Source organism: Rhineura floridana, chromosome 6 (genome assembly GCF_030035675.1).
Source record: "Rhineura floridana isolate rRhiFlo1 chromosome 6, rRhiFlo1.hap2, whole genome shotgun sequence".
In the NCBI taxonomy this organism is placed as follows: domain Eukaryota; kingdom Metazoa; phylum Chordata; class Lepidosauria; order Squamata; family Rhineuridae; genus Rhineura; species Rhineura floridana.
The window spans coordinates 93,581,465-93,609,175 of NC_084485.1; the positions used below are offsets into that span (position 1 = coordinate 93,581,465).

The window sequence follows — 27,711 nt, forward strand, 5'->3', positions numbered from 1 at the left end:
CACAGTTAAAAACATACTTTAATGCTTGGATTACATAATCTATATTACAAACATCAGTACAATGTTTTTACTGCTATGATTGCAGCATATTACATTTGGTTTTAAATATCTTGTGCTATGCCTTCTGCTATCACCCTATGAACTGACACAAAAGCATCAAACGCAGATAGAATTATGAATCGCAAATATGTGGCCTGGATCTCAGGAAACTGCCAAAAAGAAAAAAATAATATTAAACATCAACAGTTATAAGACCCTGAGTATAATTCTGTGCAAGGAAAGATATTTACATTGCAATAATTTCAATGGGAGAGATTTAAGAGTGTTTTTAATTTATGAAAAGTGAACTCAATAGGAATTAAAACAACTTAGTTCTGGATGAAATGTATTCTGTGGTTGTTTGATACTCAGCATGGGAATATACTCAGTTAACTGAAATAAACTGCTATATAAAAGTAAGAGCCCAATTCTAATCTTGCTTTGCTAAATGAAAAGGACAGAGTATAAGACTCCTAACATTACACTCAAGTCACAGGAATAAGCTGATGGAAGATATTGTCAATATCAGGCTCCTAAAATATGTTTCAGATTGATCTAAAAACATCTGATCTGAATCACAGTTCCTCTACATTGCTGCATTTTTGCTTAACATTTATAAGAGTCCTGAAATTTAGAAAACTCTGGCAACAGAGGCTGTATATGAAAGACTGCTATACATTGTAAGTGTCGGAAGGCAGAGCTGGGGTCCCAATCCCGGGGAGCTGGATCCCGGAGAGTTGGGAGAAGAGTATTCGGATGGATGGCAGAGGGAAGGGGGAGGAACTTCCCCCCTTTGGAGCGAAGACGAAACAGAGGAACTGCCAGTGATAAGGTCGCTTAGCAACGGGGAGCCTGAGCCCTCCCTGGACATTCTCACGCCTCCCCCTCTTTCAGGCTCAGAGCAAGAGGGGGAAGAGGGAGGGCTGCTCACAGCCGAAAAGCGGGGAGGCAGTTTACCATCAGCCCCTCCCCTATCCCCCATCCTGGAATCGGAAACTTCAGAAGAGGAGGGGGTGATGCTTCCCCCCTCACCGCGCACACGCAGACAGCTGAAAAGACAGGAGAGAAGGGGGGGAAGGCGGGCAGTACCTGAGGGGCAGTTAAGGAGGAGCGAAAGATTGCGCGCCCGTTTGGCCCCTTCTTAAAGAACAGGCGGGAAGAAGTCCCTTGCTCTGTCAACTTTCTCCCAATGCCGCGGGACCTGTATCCCTGTGTTGATTCATGAGAAAACGCAGTCTTTGTTTGGACATTACCCTAATAAAACACGAATTAACTACAATCGTTGGTCTGGTTCCTGAGTCACATCCTGGGCCTGACAGCTTGACAGAGCCACCTAAATCACCCTCAACGCTCTCTTCACTTGACTGGGACAAGATGTCAAAGGGAGCAGCGGGGGAGACGAACCCCACTTCTGAGACGGAAGAAGTGGAACTCCTGAGGACTAAGGTAGCTGATTTGCAGACGGATGTTCAAGCCCTGCTAGCAGCAGTCAAGGCGCTGAAGACGGATAATCAAACCTTGAAGGCCACGATAGACCAGATGCGAACAGCCCCTCCAGCTGCCGTAGTAAAGGTTCCCATTGGATTGCCCCCAAAATACGCGGGACAAAGTGATCAGTTGGCAACCTTCGTGGCTCAATGTGAGTTATATCTGGATGTCAGGCACACGGAATTTCCAGACGATGGGGCTAAAGTAGCTTTCGTGATTAGCCTCCTGGAGGGAGAAGCTGCAAAATGGGTGACTCCGTATCTCGTGAGAAAGGATACTGTCTTAGGAAGGTACAGAGGATTTATACAGGAGATGACCGAGATGTTTCAAGACCCTCAAAGGGCTGAAACAGTAGCGCGGCAACTAGGCGCTCTGAAGCAAGCTAAAGGGACTGTTTCCGAGTACACTAACGCTTTTAAAATTCTGTCCCAGGAAATTGGTTACAATGACGCCGCCCTGATGTTTATGTACCGGAGTGGATTAAATGCTGAAATCCTGGATGAGTTGGCCAGGACCTCCCCCCCCCCGCTGACCTACCAGGGCTCATCCGGCTATGCCTACAGATAAGATCACCGGATGGAAGGAAGGCGCCTGGAAAGGAAGCAGGAGGTCCCGAGATACTCAGCCTCGGCATCCCGCAACAAGACCCTTCCCACTACAGGGATGGCAGGTAATGCAACTGAGGGACAGGGAGGGGCTAGGCCAAGACTGTCGGAAGAAGAAAAGGAAAGACGACGCCGGGAACGTTTATGCTTTTATTGTTCAAAGCCGGGCCACGTGGCCAGAGACTGTGGACTGAAAGGGGGGAAAGCCGAGCCATCGGGAAACTAGAACACCCAGTCCACGTGCAGGCCGGTTGACTGGGGGCAGCGTTGTATAAAGGCCCCCCAACGATCCAACCTCCCTCAAAGGGGGTGTTGGTCTTGCCTATTCGGATTACAACTTCCAGAGGAGTGGTGTTTAATTCCACTGCCTTAATTGACAGTGGAGCCTCCACAAATTTTATTGATGCAAAGTTAGTCAAGCGTCATGGAATTTCCCGGTGGAAACTGGACGCTCCCCTAGCTGTGGAGACTATCGATGGGAGACCCCTGAAGTCAGGAGGGGTGACACAAACCACGGAGGAAGTGAAACTTCAAATTCCTGGGCACGAAGAGTTCATTTCGCTATACGTGTCAGATCTCTCGAACTTTGAGGTGATTCTGGGAATGCCCTGGCTAGCAAAGCATGAACCCAAAATAAGTTGGAAGGAGGCGGTGGTGTGGTTCACCTCACAGTATTGCCAGGAGAACTGTCAACCTGAAGGAATCAAGAACACCTTAGCGGGGGCAGTGCAAGAGATCGAGCAAGTGACCCTGCCGCCAAAGTATGAAGAATTCAAAGATGTGTTTGATGAAAAAGAGGCAGAGACTTTACCCCCCCACCGCCCTTACGACTGTGCGATTGATCTAGTGCCAGGAGCCAGCATCCCATCAGGGAGAATCTACTCTCTCACAGAGAATGAGAGGGAGGCCCTGAAGGAATTCGGGGGTAAAAACCTGAGGCGAGGATTCATACGCCCCTCACAATCCCCTGCTGGAGCGCCACTATTGTTTGTGAAAAAGAAGGGGGGGGAACTCAGACCCTGTAACGACTATCGCGCATTGAACCAGATCACCATCCCCAACAGCTATCCGCTGCCCCGATCTCAGAGTTGCTGGACCGACTGCGCTCTGCAAAAATCTTCACAAAGTTGGATTTGAGAGGAGCGTACAATCTGATCAGAATGAAGGAGGGAGATGAATGGAAAACAGGATTCTTGACCGCTTACGGACAGTATGAACGGTCATGCCGTTCGGGCTTTGTGGAAGTCCAGGAATTTTTCAAAAATTCATGAACGACGTGTTTAGAGACTTGTTGGACACGTATGTAATCTGTTACTTAGATGATATCCTGGTGTTCTCAAAGAACCAGGAAGACCACGACCAGCATGTGAAGACGGTGTTGAAGAGACTGAGAGAAAATCACCTGTATGCTAAATTAGAGAAATGTGGATTTGACCTCAAGTCTCTAGACTTCCTTGGATATCGAATCTCAGCGGAAGGCGTGGAGATGGACCCAGGGAAAGTAAGCTGCATATTGGACTGGGGCCAACCTGTCACCAAAAAGGATGTACAACGGTTTTTGGGGTTTGCCAATTATTACAGAAAGTTCATTCCAGGGTTTTCCAAATTAACAGCTCCTCTGACTGACTGTTTAAGGGGGAAGAAGAAGTTTCAATGGACAGAGAACGCCACCGAGGCCTTTGAGGAGCTGAAGAGAAGGTTTCCTACTGAGCCCATTCTGCGCTTTGCTGATCCGAACCGCCCTTTCGTAGTGGAAGCAGATGCTTCAGATTTTGCCATCGGGGGGGTCCTGCTACAATTAGACCAAGAAGGGAAGGAGCTGCACCCCTGTGCGTACTTCTCTCGGAAGTTAAAGCCTGCAGAGAAGAACTACACAGTTTGGGAGAAGGAGCTGCTGGCCATCAAGGACTCTTTTGAAAACTGGAGACAATACCTAGAGGGGACCTCTCATCGAATTGAAGTGCGCTCCGACCACAAGAATCTTGAAAGCCTCCAAACCGCCAGAAAGCTGAACCAGAGACAGATAAGATGGTCCCAGTTCTTCACTAGGTTTAACTTCCAGATTACTTACCATGCCCAAGCCAAAAACCAGAGAGCGGATGCCTTATCCAGACAGCCACAATACAAAGAAAGTGAATCCGAGGACCAGCCTCAGTACGTAATCCCGCCAGAGAAATTAACGTTGGGAGTATGCCAGCCTTCATGGGAAGAGGAACTCAAAAAGGCACAACAAGAAGATGCAGACATGCTAAAATATCAGCAGGAGACGGGACAAGGTCAAGACTCAGAAGTAACCTTTCACTGGAGAAATGGACTGTTATGGTTCAAAACCACCAGATATGTGCCAGAAGGGGAATTAAGGCTCAGAATCCTACGCCAGTGTCATGATTCCATCACAGCGGGACACTTTGGGATTTACAAGACCATTCAGAACGTGGCCAAGGACTTCTGGTGGCCTAAAATGCGTCGGGATATTGAGAGTTATGTAAAGTCCTGCTCTGTCTGTCTGCGGACAAAAACACAAACAGGGACACCTGCAGGACTGTTACAACCGTTGCCTGTCCCACACGAACCCTGGAAGGACCTATCCATGGATTTTATAACTGATCTACCCAAGTCCCAAGGAATGACAGCCATCTTAGTAGTGGTGGATCTACTTACCAAAATGGCACACTTTCTTCCTTGTGCAGGGGCCTTAGAGGCTAAAGAAACGGCCAAGTTATTCATCAAAGAAGTCTACCGGCTGCATGGATTGCCAAACAGCGTAGTCTCAGACCGAGGAACTCAGTTCACAGCCAAATTTTGGAGAGCAATGTGGAAACAGTTGCAGACGGAATTAAAACTCTCCTCCGCCCATCACCCCCAGACAGATGGGCAGACGGAACGCTTAAACGCCGTTTTGGAAAGATATTTACGAAGTTATGTGTCCTATCAACAGACTGACTGGGTATCATATTTGCATTTTGCAGAGTTCGCCTACAACAATTCTCTGCACTCCAGCACTCAACAAACCCCGTTCTTCGCTAATTATGGATTCCATCCTAAAGTCTTTCCAAGCAGCTCAGAAGGAATGCTGGTACCGGCAGCTGAGAACTTCCTTAAGGAATTGCAAGCGGCGCAACAGACACTGAAATAGCAGTTAAACGAAGCCAAAACAGAGTACAAGCGAGTTGCTGACCTGCACAGGAAGGAGGGCCCCCCCCTTCAACCGGGAGACCAGGTATGGCTGTCCACCCACTTCCTCCAGATGCTGGGCAAATGTAGAAAATTACAAGACAAGAGGGTGGGTCCTTTCGAAATAGAAACTCAAATCAATCCCGTGGCGTACCGACTGAAGCTGCCTGACACGTTTAAAATACATCCTGTGTTCCATCGATCCCTCTTAACGAAAGCCACCCCTCCCAGTGAGTTACGGCCGGAGGAACCTCCCGGAGCTCCACTCCTGGTAAATGAGCAGCTTGAGTTTGAAGTTGAGGAGATCTTAGATTCCAGGATCAGACGCCACAAGCTGCAGTACTTGATTCACTGGAAAGGCTATGGGGTGGCTGACAGATCATGGGAAGATGCAGCTGATGTGCATGCTCCAGAATTGGTAAAACTTTTCCATCAACGTTTTCCCCACCGTCCCAAGCCAGACAAGGGGAGGGGGACACAGCCTGGGAGGGGGGATGGTGTCGGAAGGCAGAGCTGGGGTCCCAATCCCGGGGAGCTGGATCCCGGAGAGTTGGGAGAAGAGTATTCGGATGGATGGCAGAGGGAAGGGGGAAGAACTTCCCCCCTTTGGAGCGAAGACGAAACAGAGGAACTGCCAGTGATAAGGTCGCTTAGCAACGGGGAGCCTGAGCCCTCCCTGGACATTCTCACGCCTCCCCCTCTTTCAGGCTCAGAGCAAGAGGGGGAAGAGGGAGGGCTGCTCACAGCCGAAAAGCGGGGAGGCAGTTTACCATCAGCCCCTCCCCTATCCCCCATCCTGGAATCGGAAACTTCAGAAGAGGAGGGGGTGATGCTTCCCCCCTCACCGCGCACACGCAGACAGCTGAAAAGACAGGAGAGAAGGGGGGGAAGGCGGGCAGTACCTGAGGGGCAGTTAAGGAGGAGCGAAAGATTGCGCGCCCGTTTGGCCCCTTCTTAAAGAACAGGCGGGAAGAAGTCCCTTGCTCTGTCAACTTTCTCCCAATGCCGCAGGACCTGTATCCCTGTATTGATTCATGAGAAAACGCAGTCTTTGTTTGGACATTACCCTAATAAAACACGAATTAACTACAATCGTTGGTCTGGTTCCTGAGTCACATCCTGGGCCTGACAGTAAGGTAAATATTGATATAACTGGATACATATATAACTATATAGATACCTGTTTACACATATACACATATATTACAATAAATATCCAAAATACTGAGATGTCAACAATTAGGAATGACTCTTGACAGTCCTGCACATAACAGAGTCTGCAATCTTAAACACATTTACTGGGGAGTGAACTCCATTGAGCTTAATGGGTCTTACTTCTTAGTAAACATGCTTAGGATTGCACTTCAAATGTCCAAAAGTACATAAATAACCACCCAATGTAGACAATCCCTAATAGTAACTATCATCATTCAAAAGTATACATAGTTTCAGATAAGTGGTACTGTAAAAGTCCTTTGTGTGTTAGCTGCTAAATATAACGTAGGCACATAAACACCAGATTTTATATGAGATTTTTCCAAACTTTTGTTAAAAATTAACTTGCTAACTCAAGATTTCCCCCAATCTCATTATGCTCTTTATATATGGTTTATGGATGCTAGATGAAAAATACTCACAGAAAATGCTTCTATCTGAAGTTCTCCTTCTTTATATTGCAACTCTGAACATTAAAAAATAGCACATTAATACGTAACATACTGTTTGGACCCTGGACCTATGAATTCACAGGATTGTAAGAAGTCATAATCCTAGTAAAGCATAGTATCTTAACTCCAATGATGCGTACGTGGGTTGTCACAAGCTTCATTTGAGTCAATTTACTGCAGTTAAAAACAGTTTTAAATTTAACAACCTTTCTTATAACAATTTACCCAGAATTTAAGATATATATCAAAGACGCTTCAAAATGCTATACAAACTTTAGTTAATTTTCATTATAATCTTATAAAGAAAATAGAGGATTCTATCTCAACCCAAATGAGTGTCAAATAAAATGCTGAGTGATTTCCCAGGAAAATATTGTCAATGTTAGGGTTGCCAGGTTCTTGGCCTCAGACTGATCCTGTATCTTTAGAAGAGAAAGTCAGCCAAGTACAGGTGTTCTTGCAATCCTGTAATGAGAAAAACCACAAGGTGGAATTCTCCCTTCCCCCTGCATAACTTTTAAAGATACAGAAGACCTCTTGGAGGCCGGGCCTGGCAAGAAGGGGTAATATAAAAAAGCACAATAATTCAGTGAATGGCATAATGGATATACACCAAACAGTTGACTGCTTTAGTTAGTAGGCAACTGCAACAAGTCAGCATGTAAAATATTTTGTGAATCAGCCCTTGGTTTCCTAGGCTTCAAAGAAAATAAGTCTGCTTTGATCTTAGTACTACACTACTCCCATAAATACACACTTACTCCAACTGAGTTCAATAGGATTTTTATCCAATCAGTGTTATAAGATTGCAGCCTTAACTGATTTATACATCAAACTGCAATAATCTGTCTAGTCAGAGCTATTAAATTAAGTATATAATTACCTTTTTCAACGCATTGTTCAAAATTGATTGGATCTTTCGACACACTTTTTTCAATCCGTAATGTCTGCACTAAGAATAGTATGAAAAAATCCTATGTCAGTCTCATCTTAAGACTGCCTGGTTTCACATGAATCTTTAAAAATCTGTAACAAAGTAGTACTTAGCCTTTATACAAGAAGAATATTATTGTTCATTCACTCAAAAGATTTAATTAATCTCACAATTCACAGAAGGTAAGAATCAAGATATAAAACTATCAAAAGGCATAGAACACCAAGGCTGAGCCACATTTGGGAGGCATCTATAAGCTTGTGATCAGTTGATTTCCCTGTGTGTTAAGAGAAAAATCAACTGGCTGTGCTTCATCCACCTTACTTTCATACACAAACTAGCACCCACCTTCACATCCTGTCTCCCACACAGATGCCTTGACCTATATAGAACCACAAGTGAACAACCCTTAACACTCCTCACTGATCAACGTTTCTCATTAATCACTGATCAGTGTTAGCAGGTCATACAAAAGTAGCCATCTGTGCTGGTGGTGGACTGCCTTCCAGCTGTAGCCAGTGGAAGACACTGAAATGGGGAATTCCAAGGGTGTGGCTGAGGCGGGGCTGAGCTGAGCTAACCCAGAATCTGCTGGATCTTGAGCCAGTATCATTGCTGCCATGTAATGGTACCAGGCCTGACTGCTGCACCAATCTGGAGCTGGCGCAGTGATCTGGTCCAAAGTGGGCCTGATTGTCCTGCACCCTCTCACCTTCTGCCATGGCCACCATGAGTAGGAGAACTGCAGATGCAGCATTAGCCCTGCTGCTCTGCAAAGCCTCACCAGCAGGAGGGGGGAGTTTGGGTTGCACTCTAAAACAAAAATAACATAATTGCAGAACAAGACACTAATTTGGAAATGAAAACCTAGCTATATAATGAAATTTACCACAATAGCACTGGATTGTGAGTTTGCTGATGGTTACACATTTATGAAAACAAATAATAAATTCCTGTGGAAACATCCCAGTTGTTGTCCAAAAGGTTTCGGATCGTCTGTTAAGAGAGAGTGAAATAGTCTGTAAGAATGTAAAGTATTAGAAATACTTTGCAGATATGTTTGCAACAGAGAAATTTTATTCCATTTACAACAATAAAGATGTCCAACATTCCAATACCAGTGTTTACATTTTAATGTAGCTAATTTTAACATTAACCACTCTTACGTCTTTCATCATTATTTGGAACCATGATACGATACCCTGTTTTTGGCAATATCCCATTGCTTCCAATTTGTTCTGAGATTGTGAATTAGGGGCATAGCTTCACAAAATTAATAAGGGAAGGTGGTATTATTAGTATATAGGTTATATAGTACCATCAATATACATGGCATTCATAAGGAAAAAATTCAGGGCCCTGCCCAAAAGAATTTACAGTCTAAGTTTTGGCTATGAGGCAGAAAATAAATATAGGAAAATTAAAGCGAATGGAGTAATTACACATGGTAATCTTCAAAATCAGTTATCAGAATATCATATCATTTTTAAAATAACAGCTATGAGAGACAAACAAAGTGGTAGGCGTAACCCTTTCACCCTACACTGTTTTCCTGATTAAAATTCACCCTCTCCCCAATAGCTGCTACTTTCCCAGTGGAGGAAACAGATATGGTTACCTGCATGTTTTCTCTTACCATAAAAAGAACAACTCTGAGAGATTTTAATTGGGAAAACATCATCCTGATCCAATCATATTCCCTACATCTGTTTGCTCTTTTTTATTTAACTGTTCATGAATGTCCTCCATCAAGTCTAGTTAGGTGATAGGCTTCTTGAGAAAGTTGAGATTTATAGAGGAAAGTATAAAAAAAGGGGGGATGATGCTGGAGTTATGAAAAAGCCCACACTAAATTCAAATGCAGCTCAATCCAATACCTGCTTACTCAGAAGCAAGTCCCACTAAATTTAATGGGACTTCTTCCTACCAAACCTTTGCATGGGATGACAGCAGGGTTGCCAGGTTCCTGGCCTGAGACTGATCCTGTATCTTTAGGAGAAGAGAAAGTCAGCCAAGTGCAGGTGTTCTTGCAACACTGTAATGAGAAAAACCACAAGGTGGAATTCTCCCTTCCTCCTGCACAACTTTTAGAGATACAGAAGACCTCTTGGTTGCCAGGCCCAGCCTCCAAGAGATCTTCTGTATCATTAAAAGTTGGGCAGGGGGAAGGGAGAATTCCACCTTGTGCTTTTTCCCATTACATTGTTGCAAGAACACCTGCACTTGGCTGACTTTCTCTTCTCCTAAAGATACAGGATCAGTCTCAGGCCAGGAACCTGGCAACCCTAGATGACAGTCAGCTAACTGAAATATTTTGTGTGAGTTAGTTCTCTGACATAATTTATTATGTGTTTCTAGCAGCTAAGCCTACAATCCTAGTATCAGTGACACTACTTCCAGGTAAACAAAGATAACACCATAACAGTGTGAGGTCTGAGCTAGAAAATCCCTAGTTCAAATCTCCTCACAGTAAGTTCCTAGGCAGCTGTAGCAAGGGCATTAATTGATAATGAAGAAAAACATATATTATATTGTTCATTGTACTAGAATATTATAGATGTATTATCACTTTTTGCAACAATATATAATATGATGTGTTTTTATATGTCTGTATGCAGAACTAAATATATTTGATTGGTCACTGAGGAAACATTCAAAGCTAATACTGAACCCAGATTTAGTTCCAAGTAGACATGTGCATTGTTTAAAAGTACACTTCTGACCTGGTGCTCAGTATGAACCTTAGAGTTCAAATTCATCAAACCAGAGAAAGAATGTATTAATTTATGAACAAGTAAATCTAAATTCTCTGGTCTGATTTGATGAATTTGAATCCAAACTGCAAAGGATTCTGCCTCTCAACCCCAACAAAGGGCTGGTATTTCATATGAGCCATGAATCCACTGTGGTGTGGATCTTACACAAGTTAAGCCACTATTTATTTCCACCTAGCCCTCTCTACAGCAAAAGATACTGTAAAATACCAGCCTATTACAAGGCTATTAGGATTACTGAACAATGTACCTGAAGTTCTTTGAATGCTAGAAATGTGCTACGCAAATGTAACCTGTTAATAATATTTTTAAATGAATATCGAGTTCATATTCTAAAACCATTTTGGAAACTACATTGATGGGTATAGTTCCAAAGGAAAGGCATTACTTATGAAAAATCGGGATTAGAAAACCTGCTAGACAGCATTAGTGAGAATTGTTAACCTGAAAATAAAATCTTTATTTACCAAAAACTACTCAGGAGCGAGAAGTGAACTCTAGTCCACAAAACCTTATGCCGTAATGCATGTCTTAGTCTTTAAGGTGCTAAAAGACTCTTATTTTTCAGGATCGAGACTTACCCATCAGTGATATTTTCTGGAGGGTATTTTTCATCACTTGATGTTGCTAGAATAACATCGGCTCCTTCTGAGCTAAGGCAATAGTCTGTAAATTTCATGTTTTCTTTATATTCATAGGGATTTGCTTCCTAAAAGGCCTCTTGCTAAAGTCATCTACCAAGAACGTTGCTTGGTTGCCTAGCAGCCAATTCCGATTCTAAGGGAAAACCCAGGAAGAGGCGTGACTAGCCATTTCTGTTTCTGTATCTGACAATCCCACAAGACTGGCACAACACTTCCTGGTTATTTTTAACGTCATGTTTTTTTTTTCGTCTCGGGAAAAGTGATTGCTGTTCATAAGAAAAAATAAAGAAATACTGCATTTTATTATATGGTGAGTAGACGGCAGCAGCAGCAGCAGGGTGAGCCCCCACCCCTCAAAAGGCAGAAGCAAGTACTAGACTTCATGTTTTTTTCTAATTCGGGAGATGTTTCCTGTGGAAAACACGATGTTTTTCAACATAAACGTATCTGAAAATTGTGCTACAAATGCAAATATTGTTCATAGTTATTGGGTTGAATAGGATCCAGACTAACAGCGCAAGATAATCATGTCTACTCAGAAGCAAGTCCTATTGAATTCAGTGGGGGTTACTCCCAAGCAAGTGGTTTAGGCTTGTAGCCCCAGCCAGTTGTGTTTAGGAGTCCTACTGAAATCGATATTAAAAGCTAGCAAGTCATGACTCAATGCGACTAATGTCCCACTGATTTCAACTACGGCTGTACTCCTAGCCACACTTAACCTGAGAGCAAATCTGCTTACCAATAAGTCCCATTGAGTTCATCGAGGCTTACTGCATAGGATTGCATGTTTAATAGGATTAGGTTAGTCTGAAACCAACCCATTATTGCATCCTGGAGGCGTAGCTCGTATTACAGTGTGGGCTTGTGCGTGGCCACCCTTTTCTACAGCAATCCGAATTGTTAAATCTGCAGTTGTACCCTTCCACCCTCCCTCAACTCGTCACTTTATGTCTTGTCACTCACTCATTCAAACACACCCACCCCAGCCAGAAGCACACATATCAGCAAAAGCAGTTCAAGTTAAATTCAACAGCCCTTCTGTTAACCCTTTTATCGCAGACGTTTGTGTGCCATTCAGTGTTCTGCAATTACACCGAGCTTTTACCTCTCTTAACGCTGCGAGCCTATGCATGCCTACTCAGATGTAAGCCTCCGCTGAATTCAATGGTCTTACTCCCAGGAAAATTAGGACTGCATCCCAACAATATAAAATAATTGGAGATGAGACCCAAAATCATGCGGAGAAGGGAAGGGTGACTCTAACCTTCCTATATTTATAGGCTCGGGGCGTATTGCTTCCGAGAGGCCATCAGGCTTTAAGCCAGTCAACGGGGGACGTCGCGCAGTTGTTTCATCGCCGAAAGTACGTGAGGCACTCAGGGATATATTGCCCGCTAGCCTGGAGGACCGAACCCCCGGTAGCGCGGGAACAATTTCTTCTCTATTCTCTCTGTAGCCTGTCTTTATTATGTCTATGATTGGTTCCCCCGCCGCTTATGCAGTATGAGGTAGCGGGGCGGAGTTGTCGAATTCTCTGAAATTCAAGTGGAAGGGGGGACTCTGTGTCATTTGGAAAAAAAACCCAACAAAAACTCGTTACGTGTAGTGTGCCTGGGAGAAAAATGTAGTGCCCTCTCCCTGATGTTCCAGTTCAGTGGTTCCCAACCTGGGGGCCACGAAGTAATCCAGAGGGGGCCGTGAACAGTAAAGAAATGAATTATTTATTATTTTTTAAAAAAAGTCTTCACTCCCTCGACACTGCTTTCCACTGGTGCTGCAGATGACACCTCCCCCTTGCTCCAAATAAGAGGGGAGGCCTTTTGCTGAAGCGCCAAAGCGTCTTTCAGGCGCACTAAGGGCAGGCATCTGCCTATAAAATACATGGCAGATGCCAAAGGAGGCTGAGGGTGGAGCTACCAGGAAGAAGAGGGGATTACTATCACTGATTCCCGTCTCCTTGCGCTGCAGCTACTGACAACACCCTTGCTTAGAATGAGAGCAGAGGGCTTCTTGTGAAGCAAAAAGGAGCAAGGCTGCAAAGAAAGTCTGCTTTCCCCTTTTCTTCCTGGCAGCCAGCCTGCCTCCCTGGGGGAGGGGGTCACATTTTTTTTTCAGCTTATAAAGGGCATCCCGTGCTGATAAAGGTTGGGAACCACTGTTCTAGTTAACTAAAAGTGCAGGCAGCTTTTCGTTTGGAAATATTTTTTTAAAAACCATCGCACCTATACTCACAGTACAGTGTGTGTGCGCTTTTAGATGTTTGTAGTTTTTTAATCCTTTACATGTTTTTATTTTATTTTTAATTGTATTGTTTTACTACTTTGTTATTTGTTGCGCTGTGTGCCTTTGGCAGGAAGGGTAGGATAGAAATTTAACAAAAATAAATGCATTGTTGAGAATGAAAGCCTCTCAGTACATTTACAGCAAATTGAGATTCTGCTGGGAAAGGTTACTCCCTCAGGTTCAAGGTATGGATTTATTGAATTGTAACTTCAAGGGCGATAGCTGACTTGAGAGATTATTTTCTCTCCGCTTGGTCATAGATACAATCCCTTTTCTATTTTGGGGACTGCTCATCAACATTCTAAACAGTTATTAGGTGTTTGATTAGTAATAACTTCAAGGAGTGAGAAAAGATAAAGGTAGTGGGCTCTCCGACACTGAAGGCATTCAAGAGACAGCTGGACAGCCATCTGTCCAGAATGCTTTGATTTGGATTTCTGCATTGAGCAGGGGGTTGGACTTGATGGCCTTATAGGCCCTTTCCAACTCTACTATGATTCTATGATTCTAAGAAAGCTTGGCTACTTTGAAAGTTTACTTTGCCATCTCTTGCCATCTTCCTTTTTCAAAGGAAAGGAATTTTGCCTGAAACATTAACTTTGCCTATACATTTAAATGATTTGAGGCTTTTTCTGTTTTGTTTTTTGTTTAAGGGATGTGTAAATTCTGGCATATTTGTGACTCTGTAAATGTGGAAGGCACACACAGACATTTTCCGAAATTAAATCCCCATTTGCTTTGTTTTATACTTTACTTTGTTTCCTCTCTCAGAAACTTTAAAGAGGAATGTCATACTATCTTCATGCAGAAAACTTTCCAGATAGAGCATCTGTATACGTTCGTCAAAATGGTCAGCTATATAAGATAAATCAAGTTTCAGGAAGAGTAAACAACAGTGTTTCAAGACCGTCAAGACTGTTCTCCAAAGGATTCTCTGTTGAGCTCTGTGTGAACAGGGAAAATGACAATGGAAGGACAGATCACTTCATCTTCACTTACACAAAGAAGGGAAATCTCCGCTATTCTGCTAAGTCTCTCTTCAGCCTAGTCTTGAGTTACATCGCTGATAACATTAATCATGTTGATTCATTGGTTGACTTCCCAGAGCAGATAGCAGAAAAGCTTTTCTATGCGGCAGATGCTAGACAGAAATTTACAGAACCAAGAACAGGACTTTGTGCTTTACAAAAATTTACTGATGCTTATGGAAGTTTAGTGCTTCAGACTCTGTGCTTGAAAAATGGGTAAGTGTGCATAACTTGTTTATAGTAGCGTATTTGCATTACTATTAAGGGGGTCATCAAGAAAGGATCAGAACATATACTGCCTAGAGCTAAATTAAAATGACTTACTGTTTTAATGTATTTTAAGGTCTTTTTATGATGTTTTAAAGTGTTTTTAGTGTTTCTGTTTGCCGCCCTGGTCTCCTGCTCAAAGGAAGGATGGGGTACAAATAAAATAATAAATAAATAAATAAATAGAGCAAATGGGTTAGGATATGTTGAGTGACAGTTCTGGCTCTTTCTGATGCTTCATGTCTTTTTAACTGGGAGATTGGAAAGGTGTCCTACGGAAAGCTTTATTTATTCTCTTACTTGGTTATTATGTGGCAGGTTTATCCTGTCCTGTACAGAGTAATGGAGCAATATCCTTACTTTAGTCCTTAGAAACAAAATTAAAGAATATGCGGAATTGGCTTTCTAACACCTTTTAACCTTACTAAGCACAATTATTTGAAAAGAAGCTTTATTGAATGTTGCTTCTAAACAAGTGAATTCAAGCTCAAATTGTAAGTGTGGTTCTCTGTACTCTTCACAACCTGACAAATCTAGAAATGAATCCAAGATTCCTCCTTGTATTCTTATCTGCACCAAGCATATCTACGGTTTTTTGCAAGTTTTAGGTGAGGGTTGTTAACGTCTGTTTCCCTTATATGGCTTACTAGGACAGTTACTGTTTCCTGTACATAGCTTTTTCGCTACTGATTATTTAGCAGAAGGATGGGAAACGTTATGCTTGGGGACCAAATGCAGCTCTCCAGGCCTGTCTGTCTGTCTGTCCTCTTCCCAGATCACATATCCTTTCGAGCCATAGCCCTCACCAACCCTGCTTTGCACCTGCCTCAAATGTTTTTGCCTGGTTGGAAAGTGCCCCTGAACTCTGATAATGTTTATTGCTTGCCATGATGGGGGGATGGAAAAGGATGTGAGCATGTCTAGAAACTAATCTCCTGTACAAAAGTAAAATTAATATTCATTGCTCTGCCCAGTTTTGCATCTGAGCATGCTCAGTTTTGACTCTGGTCCTGCCCAGTCCTGGAAGGTTTTCCAGAAGGGCGTGTGGCCTTCAGGCTGAAAAAGGTTCCCCACTTCTGGTGTAGCAGAATAGAGCAAAATTGGACACAGAGCATCAGATCAGGTCAGTTGAGAGGTTCTTGATTGCTCTATCTAGCTATTTGTACCAGTTTCCTGTGAATGAAATTAACATTTTATTTATTTTTATTTATTTATTATTTAAAATATTTCTATCCCGCCCTTCTACCCTACAATAGGGCACTCAGGGCGGCTACAATAAAATAGCACACATATATAGTAAAATACACAATAAAAACACAAACATTACAGTAAATTAAAATGCATAAAATACAATTAAAATACATAAAATGCATTATGCATACACATACACACACATACAAACATACATACATGTAGATATGTGCATGCACATATAAGAGAGTGAGAATAAAAGAACTTAAAAGATAAAAATAAAAGATAAAAAAACTTTAAACAGTGTCAGGCTGACCCGTCAGTCCCAACCAAAGGTTCTCTGGAACAAAATAGTTTTTATAAGTTTCCTGAAGACCATCAGGGAGGGAGCAAAGTGGACGTCTTGGGGCAGGGAATTCCAAAGTCTGGGAGCCACAATTGAAAAGTCTCTCTCACGCGTGTCTGTCAATCTAACTTCTTTCATTCCAGGCACGCAGAGGAGACCAGAGGCAGATGATCTTAAATTCAGGGTAGGAACATATGGACTTAAGCGGTCCCTTAAGTACACTGGTCCAAGGCCGTTTAGGGCTTTAAAGGTCAAAACCAGCACTTTGAATTGGGCTTGGAAACAAATTGGGAGCCAGTGGAGTCGACAAAGCACAGGGATGATATGCTCCCTGTGCCCTGCTCCCGTGAACATTCTGGCTACTGCATTTTGGACTAACTGTAGTTTCTGAATCATTTTCAAAGGCAGCCCCACATAGAGTGTGTTACAGTAATCAAGCCTTGATGTCACCAATGCATGTGTCACCGTGGCCAAGTCAGCTACTTCCAGGAACAGACACAGCTGGTAGACCATTTTGAGATGGCCAAAAGCACTCCTGGCTACCGCAGCCACCTGATATTCCATCAGCAGGGCAGGATGTAGAAGGACACCCAAACTGTGGACCTGCTCTTTCAAGGGGAGTGAACCCCATCCAGAACAGGTTGCAACCCTAACCCTGGCACAGTTTTCCCCTTGGCCAGCAACACTTCCGTCTTGTCTGGATTAAGTTTCAGTTTGTTAGCCCACATCCAGCTCTTCACAGCCTCCAGGCACCGGTTTAGGACTAGTACTCCCACCCTGTCATCAGATGGAAGGGAGAGATAGAGTTGAGTGTCATCAGCATATTGATGACATTGCACTAAAATCTCCGGATGACCTCTCCCAGTGGTTACATATAAATGTTAAAGAGCATGGGAAACAGAATGGAACCCTGCGGTACCCCATAGGCCAATGGCCAGGGGGTCGAGCAGTAGTCCCCAGCACCACTTTCTGGGTCCTGTCCATCAGGTAGGAATGGAGCCACTGTAAAACAATGCCTCCTAGACCCATCCCAGCAAGACAGCTCAGAAGGATACCATGATCAATGGTATCAAAGGCTGCCAAGAGGTCCAGCAGCACCAACGGAGATGCACTTCCCCGTCTGATGCCCGGCGTAGGGCAGTCTCTGTCCCATGACTGGGCCTGAAGCCTGACTGAAAAGGGTCTAGATAATCTGATTCATCCAGGAAAACTTGGAGTTGAGCAGCCACCACCCTCTCAATCACCTTGCCAAGAAAAGGGAGATTAGAGACCAGCCGGAAGTTATTAAGATCTGCAGGATCTAATGAAGGCTTTTTTAACAAAGGTCTAATCACAGCCTCCTTCAACAGTGTTGGCATAGAGCCTTCCCTTAGGGTGGTGTTAATCAGATATGTCAGCCAACCAGTGGATTTAATTAGCCAGGATGGGCAAACGAGCAGGTAGTGGCCCTCATTTCTCCCAGAATCCTGTCCACATCGTCAGGCTTTACAAGCTGAAAAGTATCCATGGAAAAATGACCAGAGGGACCAATGGGGACATCTGACACAACTGTAATTAACGAGGAGTCCAAGTCAATCCGAATGCAAGCAATTTTATCTGCGAAGTGGCTCGCAAACATTTCACAGTGAGCAACTGATGGTTCAGAGTCTGCTGTTGGGTCAGAGCCCAAAAGACCCTGGACCACCCAAAAAAGCATTGCCGGACAGCACTGGGCAGACGCAATGGTGGCAGAGAAGTGAACATTTTTCACCATCATCACCACCACATGGTAGGCTCAAAAATGGGCTCTAACCAGAGAACACTTTAGTTTGCTCCCCAAAGAATTGTGACAATTTAAATCAATCTTAAGTTTATATTCAGGGTGTGTGTGTGTGTGTGTTAATCTCATTGAATTTTTTTTCTTTTTACAAAGCAGGTTGATGACATTAAGCCTATAGGAATGAAAGAAACTGGATTAGGGTGAAGAGTCTGATAATTATGTTTATTCTTTTACAGTTACCTAGTAATTTCAGAAAAACTTGAAGAAATTAAATCTTTCCGGGATTTAACATGCTTGGATTTGTCCTTTTGTAAACTTGGAGATGAGCATGAATTGCTAGAACATATCACCAACAAGACATTATCTAGGTACCAGTTTACTATGGAAGAAGTCAACACTTTGGTTTGTTGCCCAAAGAACTGTGATAATTTAAATCAATCTTAAATTCAAGTAGTTTGAAATTCAGCAAATTTTACTCATTGTGTATCTCACAGCTGATTTAATTTTTTTAGAGCTTTCCTTTCAACTTTGCAAAACTCCACCTGCTTACTAAGTGCTTTTGAGCATTGGATTAACCCCCATTGTGTGTTAGTATTGCAGATGCATGTCACCATATCTAGCAGAAAGCCAATGACTCTTTTGTTTTGTTTTGCTTTAATAGCCACCTCAGGGTGAGATTGATTTTTACTCTTTTCCTGCCCAACATTTCCCATCTGCAGTTCCACCCCCATAGATAGGGTTTCAAATGGATGCTTGAATAGTCTTTAAGAACTAGATGTTGGAATTTTTCCAGTGTGCATATTCCTGATAGTTACTTATACTTAGAAGGGGCAATGATATCTGCAGCACAATTAATTTATAAAATGCTGAAAACTTAAAAAAAAAACCATGCTAGCCTTTTACCTAATTATACTGGCTTTACACAGACACAGAAAAATAGTCTAGCATTATTTTACCAAAATAGGGGGGTGGATTTTGGCATGTGTGCAGGGATAGCAAATTCCCCTTCTTTTTTTATTAAATTAAAGCTTTCAACAATATGGTAACTTCAGAAGAAGTTGCATCAAATTAACATAAGAATTACCCCTAGTCTGCCTGCACCTTTAATAAACCATCTCCAATAGTAATTTAGGACATGCATTTTTGTTATAGTTCCTTATCCCACAAATACTCTCCATAGAGTCCCAATGAATATCAGGTGGACTTATGCCTGAGTCCCACTTGTTTATGGAAGTGAGAAAACAAAACCAATGTTCATAAAATTTATCCTCCTTTTTTAGTCCTCTTAGTACTTTTAGTTGTAATCTTTTCCATGAATGCAATTTGCCAAATTCAGGTTGATCCATTCTTCAATGATTTGTGTGCACCAACTCTTAACAGTGTTTTCCCACAGACATCCTTGCAGCTGCTGGCATATAAACTGTAAGGTCCTTGTGGAATAAATACCAGATACCCCTTGAATTTACAATAGTAACCCAAAATGCCAGACTAGAGAGCACGCTTAGCTGATCTGAAACTGCTACAGAGAGGGAGGTTCAGGGGCAGAAAAATAGTCTAACCTTGCAATACTCCCCATTGCAGGTACAGGAACTTCCCCCAACCTTGCTGCTCCAAAGGCAGTACTGGTATAAAGAGGACATTTCAGGGGTGGCTTTGAATCCAAAATCCTTCTGTTTCTCCTGACAGCAAATGTCTCCTGGAAATAAACAAGATTGTTAACATTTTTAAACAATCAAACTCAAACTTAACAGATTCAGATCGTGCATTCCATACATAATAAGCATAATACATAGTAAGGCAGAGGTTCACCCTTGAAACTTCCACAACCTATTCTTAAGCACTCTTGGAATTCATAAATTTTACTGTACTTAATCTCCAGGCTGGTTGCAAAACTGAAAAAGCAAACATGAAATACTTGTTGACTACTGTCTGTTAAAATTAGACTTTAACAATTTAAAAATGACCCTAGACTTTTATGTATAATTGAAACTTTTATATTTACATTAGTTTAACTCGGCTTCTCCTGAAAGATAACTGCTTATCGGATGTTGGTCTTCGCAAAATGACAGCACCTGTTCGAGTGATGAAAAGGGGCCTTGAAAATCTCTCAGTATTAGATTTGTCTTGTAAGTATGGTGTCAGATTCGATCTAGATGCTTCCTAATCCAACATTCGTTCTAGGCCAGTGGTACTTCAACTTTTTATCCCACAGACCACTTGAAAATTGCTGAGAGTCTTGGCAGACCACTTAATGATTTTTCTGCCTGTAGCCATCGTAATTCCATCAAATTCAAATTGTAATACAATAAAAAATTAAAAAGCAATAAAATAGAAATAAAAATCAATATAAATATTCAGGGTGATGGATGTGTCATCTGTCATCTTCAATCACAAATCCACAAACATGCTGTGGACCACCTGATTTAAGCTTGCGGACTGCTAGTCGTCCATGGACCACAGTATGGGAGCCTGTGTCCTAGTCAATATCAGAAGAATTGAACAAATCAAAATTATTCACTATTGCATAACTGTTACTAGACAGGGAGAATCTGAATAGTTGCCATTCAATATTGTTGTCTAGTTGACATAAGAGGTAATTAAAATGTGCTGTGTATTCTGCAGTAGGACTAGTCCATTTTTATCATACATTTTAGTATTTATTTTTATTTATTTATTAAATTTATATCCTGCCCAACCTCCTAGGAGGAGGAAGAAGTTTGAAAACCATATATTTTAATAGCCATTGCATGGGCTGACCCCGAGGCTTAATCCTATATATTTGTTGTTGTTACGTGCCTTCAAGTTGATTATGACTTATGGCGACCCTATGAATCAGCGACCTCCAAGAGCATCTGTCGTGATCTTGTTCAGATCTTGTAAGTTCAGGTCTGTGGTTTCTTTTGTGGAATCAGTCCATCTCATGTTTGGCCTTCCTCTTTTTCTACTCCCTGCTGTTTTTCCCAGCATTGTTCTTTTCTAGTGAATCATGTCTTCTCATGACGTGTCCAAAGTATGCTAACCTCAGTTTCATCATTTTAGCTTCTAGTGATAGTTCTGGTTTAATTTGTTCTAACACCCAATTATTTGTCTTTTTCACAGTCCATGGTATATGCAAAGCTCTTCTCCAACACCACATTTCAAATGAGTTGATTTTTCTCTTATCCGCTTTTTTCACTGTCCAACTTTTATATCCATACCTAGAGATCGGGAATATCACCGTCTGAATGATCCTGACTTTAGTGTTCAGTGATACATCTTTGCATTTGAGGACCTTTTCTAGTTCTCTTGTAGCTGCCCTCACCAGTCCTAGCCTTCTTATTTCTTGACTATACATATATATACATGCTAGCAAACAGGCTCCATTGTATTCAGTAAGAATATTTAGGATCAGACTGAAAATGTACCAGTTATCTATCTTAAAACCATTGACTTGGATCCAAAATTAGCCTTTTGTGAACAGAAAGGCTCCATCCATGTGAAAATCCCACCAGTGGAAGGGGGTGTAGGTGAGTTCCCCAATTTCCCTCATCCTCTTACAGCCTCCAACTCCCCTCTCTGTTTCTTCCAATCTTCTATAGCAGATTTTCAGAGGGCACAAGAGGCTGCAGCAGGAAAGGGAAATTGGCAAAAATCCTCTGTTCAGGAGATGCTCCCAGTGGCCATAGCAAAGTTGGAATCCAAACCACTTAATTCTACTTCAGTATGGGCCACTGTCCATCATATAGTTTGAGGTGAGAAATGTGTATGTTGTCTCATTGCCACATTTAAGCTTACAATCCATTATTATGTGCTTCAAACATTTCAAAGGTCTTCGTAAATGGTAATTTCAAAGGTCTATGTAAAATAAAAGAAATCCAAGCAGGCAGCATAATAGATCAGAAAGACTTGAAAAGTTGTATTTCCCACATTGGAAACTGTGGGACCTCTGACTGGAAAAAGTCCCTCCTAAGCAGTAAAGCCAGCTTCCAGAAGATGATGGACGCCCCCTAGTCTATCAGATCTGAAAATAAGACAGGCTATCCTGAACCCACCCTTAATCTTAGTCAGTATCAGGGCAGGGAGCAGCAAATCAACACATTACTTCTTAAGGAGGACCAGAGGGCTGGAGAGATCGCCACATGAGCCTGTTTCCTGAGCTGTTTCCACTGCAAATCTCTCCCAACCACGACCACTGCTACTGTCCCATTCTGTTCAGGGCTAGCTGTGGCAATTGTACAGCTTATTGAGCACTGCTTCATTTGGCCTAGAGATGGCGAGCAACATGGTTCCTGCCAGTTTCCTTGAGGATACAGCAAAAGGGGCAAACTCAACCTCAACTGCCATTTTGAATAGGCTGCAGCTTTTCAGGGTCGTAAGAGGCTTCAACAGGAAGGAGGATCAGGAAAGTCATATTGTGCAATTTGGATTCTTTGGATCCAAGACATAAGCTGCATTTAAATGTAACAGTAAACCATGATTTGTTATAGCAAGCACAAGCAGTCTAGAGTTTCAGGCTAATGTGCTCCTCTTCTCCTTCCGTTGCATATAATGGGTGGATATTAAAGCTTCCATTCCTGATCTGTGGCAAAGCAGTTTGCTGTTTTGTTCAAGTTCTGTTTGTGTAAATTGGTTTAGAATCCTGGTTTGCTGTGTTCAGATGAAATGGGAATCCATGATTGGAAGCTTCTAATCTTTCATGTGTGGGGAAAGAGGATTTAAAAGTGTATGAGCCTAAAGCTTGTGCCTGCTCATGTTCAAATGGCAATCTACGGTCTGAATGCAGTTATTGCTTGGTCCTAAGAGCAATTGGCTTTTACCTTATGTAGTTTGATATAGTTTCATGTCAACTATTGGAACCCTGCCCTGGACTGGATATAGCACTGAGCTACATCTTTGATAAACCAATTGAAACAATAGTGGTGAGTGCTTGAGAGGCTCCATCGTGTAGAGCTTAGAAAGACTGGGCTGCACATGACTGGAAGGATTAGTTAATTTGTTATATCTATATATTGCTTCACACATCCAGAGGTGTCCCAAAGTGATTTAGAATACAAAATACATAAATTAAACAACACAAATATAAAATGTTTGTCCAAAGAAAGTACTCTAAAACAGCACAAATTAATCACCCCCTTCATATAGGATCGACACCAGTTGCCACCAAGAGTTTAGGAGAATTACAGATGCAAGGTTGCTATGTACTATCAGAACTTGGTTTTCATTCATTATACATAACCCTATTATTGCAAACTGTAAGGTACATGATGAAAATGTCGACCCAGTGTGCGGCAGCTGTGAAAAAGGCAAATTCCATGCTAGCGATAATTAGGAAAGGTATTGAAAATAAAACAGCCGATATCATCATGCCGTTGTATAAATCTATGGTGCGGCCGCATTTGGAATACTGTGTACAGTTCTGGTCGCCTCATCTCAAAAAGGATATTATAGACTTGGAGAAGGTTCAGAAGAGGGCAACCAGAATGATCAAGGGGATGGAGCGACTCCCTTACGAGGAAAGGTTGCAGCATTTAGGGCTTTTTAGTTTAGAGAAAAGGCGGGTCAGAGGAGACATGATAGAAGTGTATAAAATTATGCATGGCATTGAGAAAGTGGATAGAGAAAAGTTCTTCTCCCTCTCTCATAATACTAGAACTCGTGGACATTCAAAGAAGCTGAATGTTGGAAGATTCAGGACAGACAAAAGGAAGTACTTCTTTACTCAGCGCGTAGTTAAACTATGGAATTTGCTCCCACAAGATGCAGTAATGGCCACCAGCTTGGACGGCTTTAAAAGAAGATTAGACAGATTCATGGAGGACAGGGCTATCAATGGCTACTAGCCATGATGGCTGTGCTCTGCCACCCTAATCAGTGGCAGCATGCTGCTGAAAACCAGTTGCCGGAAGCCTCAGGAGGGGAGAGTGTTCTTGCACTCGGGTCCTGCTTGCGGGCTTCCCCCAGGCACCTGGTTGGCCACTGTGAGAACAGGATGCTGGACTAGATGGGCCACTGGCCTGATCCAGCAGGCTCTTCTTATGTTCTTATGTTCTTATGATACTGTTAACCTTGACTTTCTAAAGTTATCCATTAGCACCTGATTTATATAGTATGCATTTGTGTGTTTTATATTTTCTTCCAACTCCCGGGGACTCTAACAAACCATATCTAGATATTAAGGTACAACTGTTTGAACAGGAAAAAAACAAATTAGTTTTATCAACCCTGCTCATATTAAGTGTATGCAATTTTATTCTGAATTACTGGTCAGTATGTACATGATAAACAGTTTCTTCCTAGTATTATAGGATACTTTACAGTCCTTTTGCTTAATCTCCTTTATCTTCATGCTAATTAAAACTATTTTGCATGTTAGCTGAATTTTAAATTTAATGCAATATTCTTGATTTTGTATAGGTAATCCAGGAATCACAAATTCAGGACTGGGGTATCTGCTTTCTTTCAAAAAGCTGAATTATTTGGATCTTTCTAGGACTGGCCTCCAGGTGAAAATATTTTCTGTTCTGCTAAATATCTAATGCATTTTTGAGGACACAAATGAAATGAGTATCTCACTAACTGGAATTTCAAAGGAATGTTGAAGTTTTGTCTTTCTGTAAAGCCAGGTCCTTGCTGGCGATGAGTTCTCCTATGGATTTCCTCCCCTTTTTTGTTAGGACATAAACGTGGCTGTTTGTCGGATCCAGACACAAATAGGTCTAGCTCATTCAGAGGTGCCCTTGAAAGAATTTGATCATAATAGCTGCAAAACAGAGGGATGGGCAGAACAGGTATGTCATAATATACCTTATTGACCTATTTCTTGGCATCTTCTATGTGGCAAAAATGTTTGCTTCTGGGGGGATTTTCTAAGTGACTTATGAATCAGAACCTAGAGACTTAATGCTCTCTCATATGAATACTCCAGTAGTAGATTAAGGATTGTATTTGCTCTTTAACAAAATACTAGTTTTCCTTTTAACACTGTGTAAAAGGACAGTAGCTACCACAGGGACTGTCACTACAAAATTGTTATTCAAACTCTAGATACTCAGTCAACTGTCTATCACCTGGATTAAACACAGTTGAATCACAGGAGAAATGTGATACATTAACGAACAACACTTGAAATGATGTATACGGAAAATGTTTTGGACTGGTATTCACAGTGAATGTCAAGTTATATAGTGCCTCATTAACTTGAATAAGTTCGCTGCCTATTGACGCATTTTGCAATTCTGCTTTCCTTAGACCATCTTGCAATGGAAGCACACAATGCAAGAAGCAATTCAACCAGAAAAAACCTTGAAATCTAGAGCAGCAGCTCAATGTTTCTGTAAGTAACTGTGTGAAGATAGTAATTTTGAAACCAACATCACTGTTAACGTTTCTGAAAAGAGACTGGAGTTGGGGTGTATTTTTGCAACTGAAGCTATGACCCAAATAAATTATCTAAGCACAGCCAGACACAGCAAGTGCAAGTAGAGCTTCCTTCAAAGTTGTCTCCACATAGTAGCTCCGAGAACTGAAGAGACAAGCTGGTTTTGAAATGGAGCAGTGGCTTGTATTTATCAGTAGGAGCTTGTAGCTGCAAATGAGGAAGCAGCATTGTCTATACACTTCAAATAGTTTAGCTAGATCCTGGCCTGTAATCTGAACATAATCCTTAGTAATGAATTAGAAATGGGTTAGGATGGAAATGAAAAGATAGGTGAAAATGTTATCCAACTTTTATCATATAATACTAGATAATTTAAACATGAATGCTTATACTTTGACACGGTGCTAATTCCATACAAAATCCTTCTGCACATAATGTGTTTCTTCCCATAAAAGCTGCAGGCAGCCACCACCATCACCTTTAAGATCTGTTTTAAAATGATGAGAGGAGTCGCAGCAGCAATTCTTAGGAAGGTTTTGTACCCCTAAATATTTTGACTGTTTGGAAACCGTTCCTTTGGGTTGACTGTTCTGTTAGTGGTTAGTAGTTAGTGCTAATGCCCAAAATTTAACAGTGCAAAATTAACTTGCGTTCAAAATTATGTGAGGTTATTGCATGAGATCTCTTTTGCAGATGGAAAAAGAGCCAGGACAGAAGAACCTCTTGAATTTCTAGTTGAAGAAAGTGAGCCTTCTGAGAACTTGCAATTCTACAAGCCAAGAGCAGAAATGTTAAGTTTCCCTTTACTAACAGGGAAGAGTGAAGTGAGTGAAGAATTACAGAATAAGAAGAGTGGTGTGGCTGAGCATAAAGAACAGAACTTTAAATCAAAGCAGCTGAGCTTCTCCATGGCGGACTGGGACTTGCTAAATTCTTATTGATTCAGATTGTAACATTAGTATGAGTTGCATGAAGATAAACACTTTAAAAAATGATATGGTTGAAATTTCTACTACAATATATAAGGATGCTGTTTCTTCCTTTTGTCTAAAGAAACAATAGTTTCAAAAAAGCAATGCCTCATTACATTTCTGAATTGATCAGAGAACACCTGATCACCTTTTGACTAATGCCCAATGTGTAAGAGATGAAATTTTCATAAACACTGTCCATTCTTTCATTTCCAAAGGGCCACTTCACAAAATTATACATAACATTTTCAGCTGTAAATCATAAGGAGAAGGGCTTTTGATTGAGAGACAGTGCCTGAAATAGTGCTTGAAGTGATGTTAGTTATGAACCTCAGTGGAGGTTGATCTCTGACTGCCTTTTTCACATGTAAGTCATCTTTGGGTGTTAGTATTCATTTTGTTTTATACTCTAGCCAAAGAAATGGGGTGAGACTTAACCATAAAGAATGGGATTTCACAAAATAAACATAGGAGTTGATGAATTAGTTTAACAATAAAATTTGGTGATATAAATTATGATGCTTAAATAACATCTACAATATAGCTTAAATATTTTATCCTTTTTGAAGTGGAAAATAATACATCAGTTTGCAGTGAGCTTGATGGTTCCCAGTTACTTTAACATACCTACAAACCACTTTTGACTCTTGTACATTATCGACAAACTAACTAGGTATTAGTTTACCAAGCAAACCTTTGAGTAGTTGAAACATGTTCAAGCAAGTAAATGCCAAAGGTACACAAAACTCTATTTGTTCTCCTGCATAAAATACTTAAAGATAGGATAACACTATGTGGCTGGATTAATCATAGCAGTCAAATTATTGGTTTCTGCTGATCCTCTGACTTACAAAAGACCATGTTGCATCGTTATGGTTGAACCAGCAGGAGTTCCCTGGATGTGTGATGCATAGGCACATATGTAGATGCTAAGTTGGGATGAAGGAAAGGTACTGGTCAAAGTAGTCAAAAGGTCCTGAAATGCAAAGATGTATCACTGAACACCAAAGTCAGGATCATTCAGACCATGGTATTCCCAATCTCTATGTACGGATGTGAAAGTTGGACAGTGAAAAAGGCGGATAAGAGAAAAATCAACTCATTTGAAATGTGGTGCTGGAGGAGAGCTTTGCGCATACCATGGACTGTGAAAGAGGCAAATAATTGGGTGTTAGAACAAATTA

At 41.7% G+C, this 27,711-nt stretch overlaps 2 protein-coding genes across 12 annotated transcripts; one reads left to right on the forward strand and one right to left on the reverse strand.

The window, feature by feature from the left end:
• Positions 1-12,792, reverse strand: IFT25 (intraflagellar transport 25). Of its 6 annotated transcripts, none has more exons than XM_061633052.1 (6): positions 12,590-12,790; positions 11,263-11,458; positions 8,797-8,903; positions 7,857-7,925; positions 6,944-6,987; positions 1-209 (listed from the first exon to the last, which is right to left on the reverse strand). In XM_061633052.1, exons 2-6 carry the CDS (start codon positions 11,358-11,360, stop codon positions 102-104), a joined length of 426 nt encoding a protein of 141 aa, XP_061489036.1. In that variant the 5' UTR covers positions 11,361-11,458; positions 12,590-12,790; the 3' UTR covers positions 1-101. The 6 variants fall into 6 exon arrangements, with proteins under 6 accessions (XP_061489036.1, XP_061489034.1, XP_061489037.1 ...); XM_061633050.1 differs by having other exon boundaries at positions 11,263-11,591; XM_061633053.1 differs by lacking the exons at positions 8,797-8,903; positions 12,590-12,790 and adding exons at positions 8,620-8,720; positions 12,065-12,293 and having other exon boundaries at positions 11,263-11,591.
• Positions 11,491-26,551, forward strand: LRRC42 (leucine rich repeat containing 42). 6 transcript variants are annotated; one of them, XM_061633046.1, is made up of 9 exons: positions 11,491-11,635; positions 12,606-12,743; positions 14,380-14,852; positions 18,436-18,567; positions 20,207-20,325; positions 24,593-24,681; positions 24,853-24,966; positions 25,427-25,511; positions 26,250-26,551. In XM_061633046.1, the coding sequence occupies exons 3-9, from the start codon at positions 14,395-14,397 to the stop codon at positions 26,495-26,497; spliced, it is 1,245 nt and encodes a 414-aa protein (XP_061489030.1). In that variant the 5' UTR covers positions 11,491-11,635; positions 12,606-12,743; positions 14,380-14,394; the 3' UTR covers positions 26,498-26,551. The 6 variants fall into 6 exon arrangements, with proteins under 6 accessions (XP_061489030.1, XP_061489025.1, XP_061489029.1 ...); XM_061633041.1 differs by having other exon boundaries at positions 12,606-12,688; XM_061633045.1 differs by lacking the exon at positions 12,606-12,743.
• Positions 26,552-27,711: the final 1,160 nt, after the last annotated feature.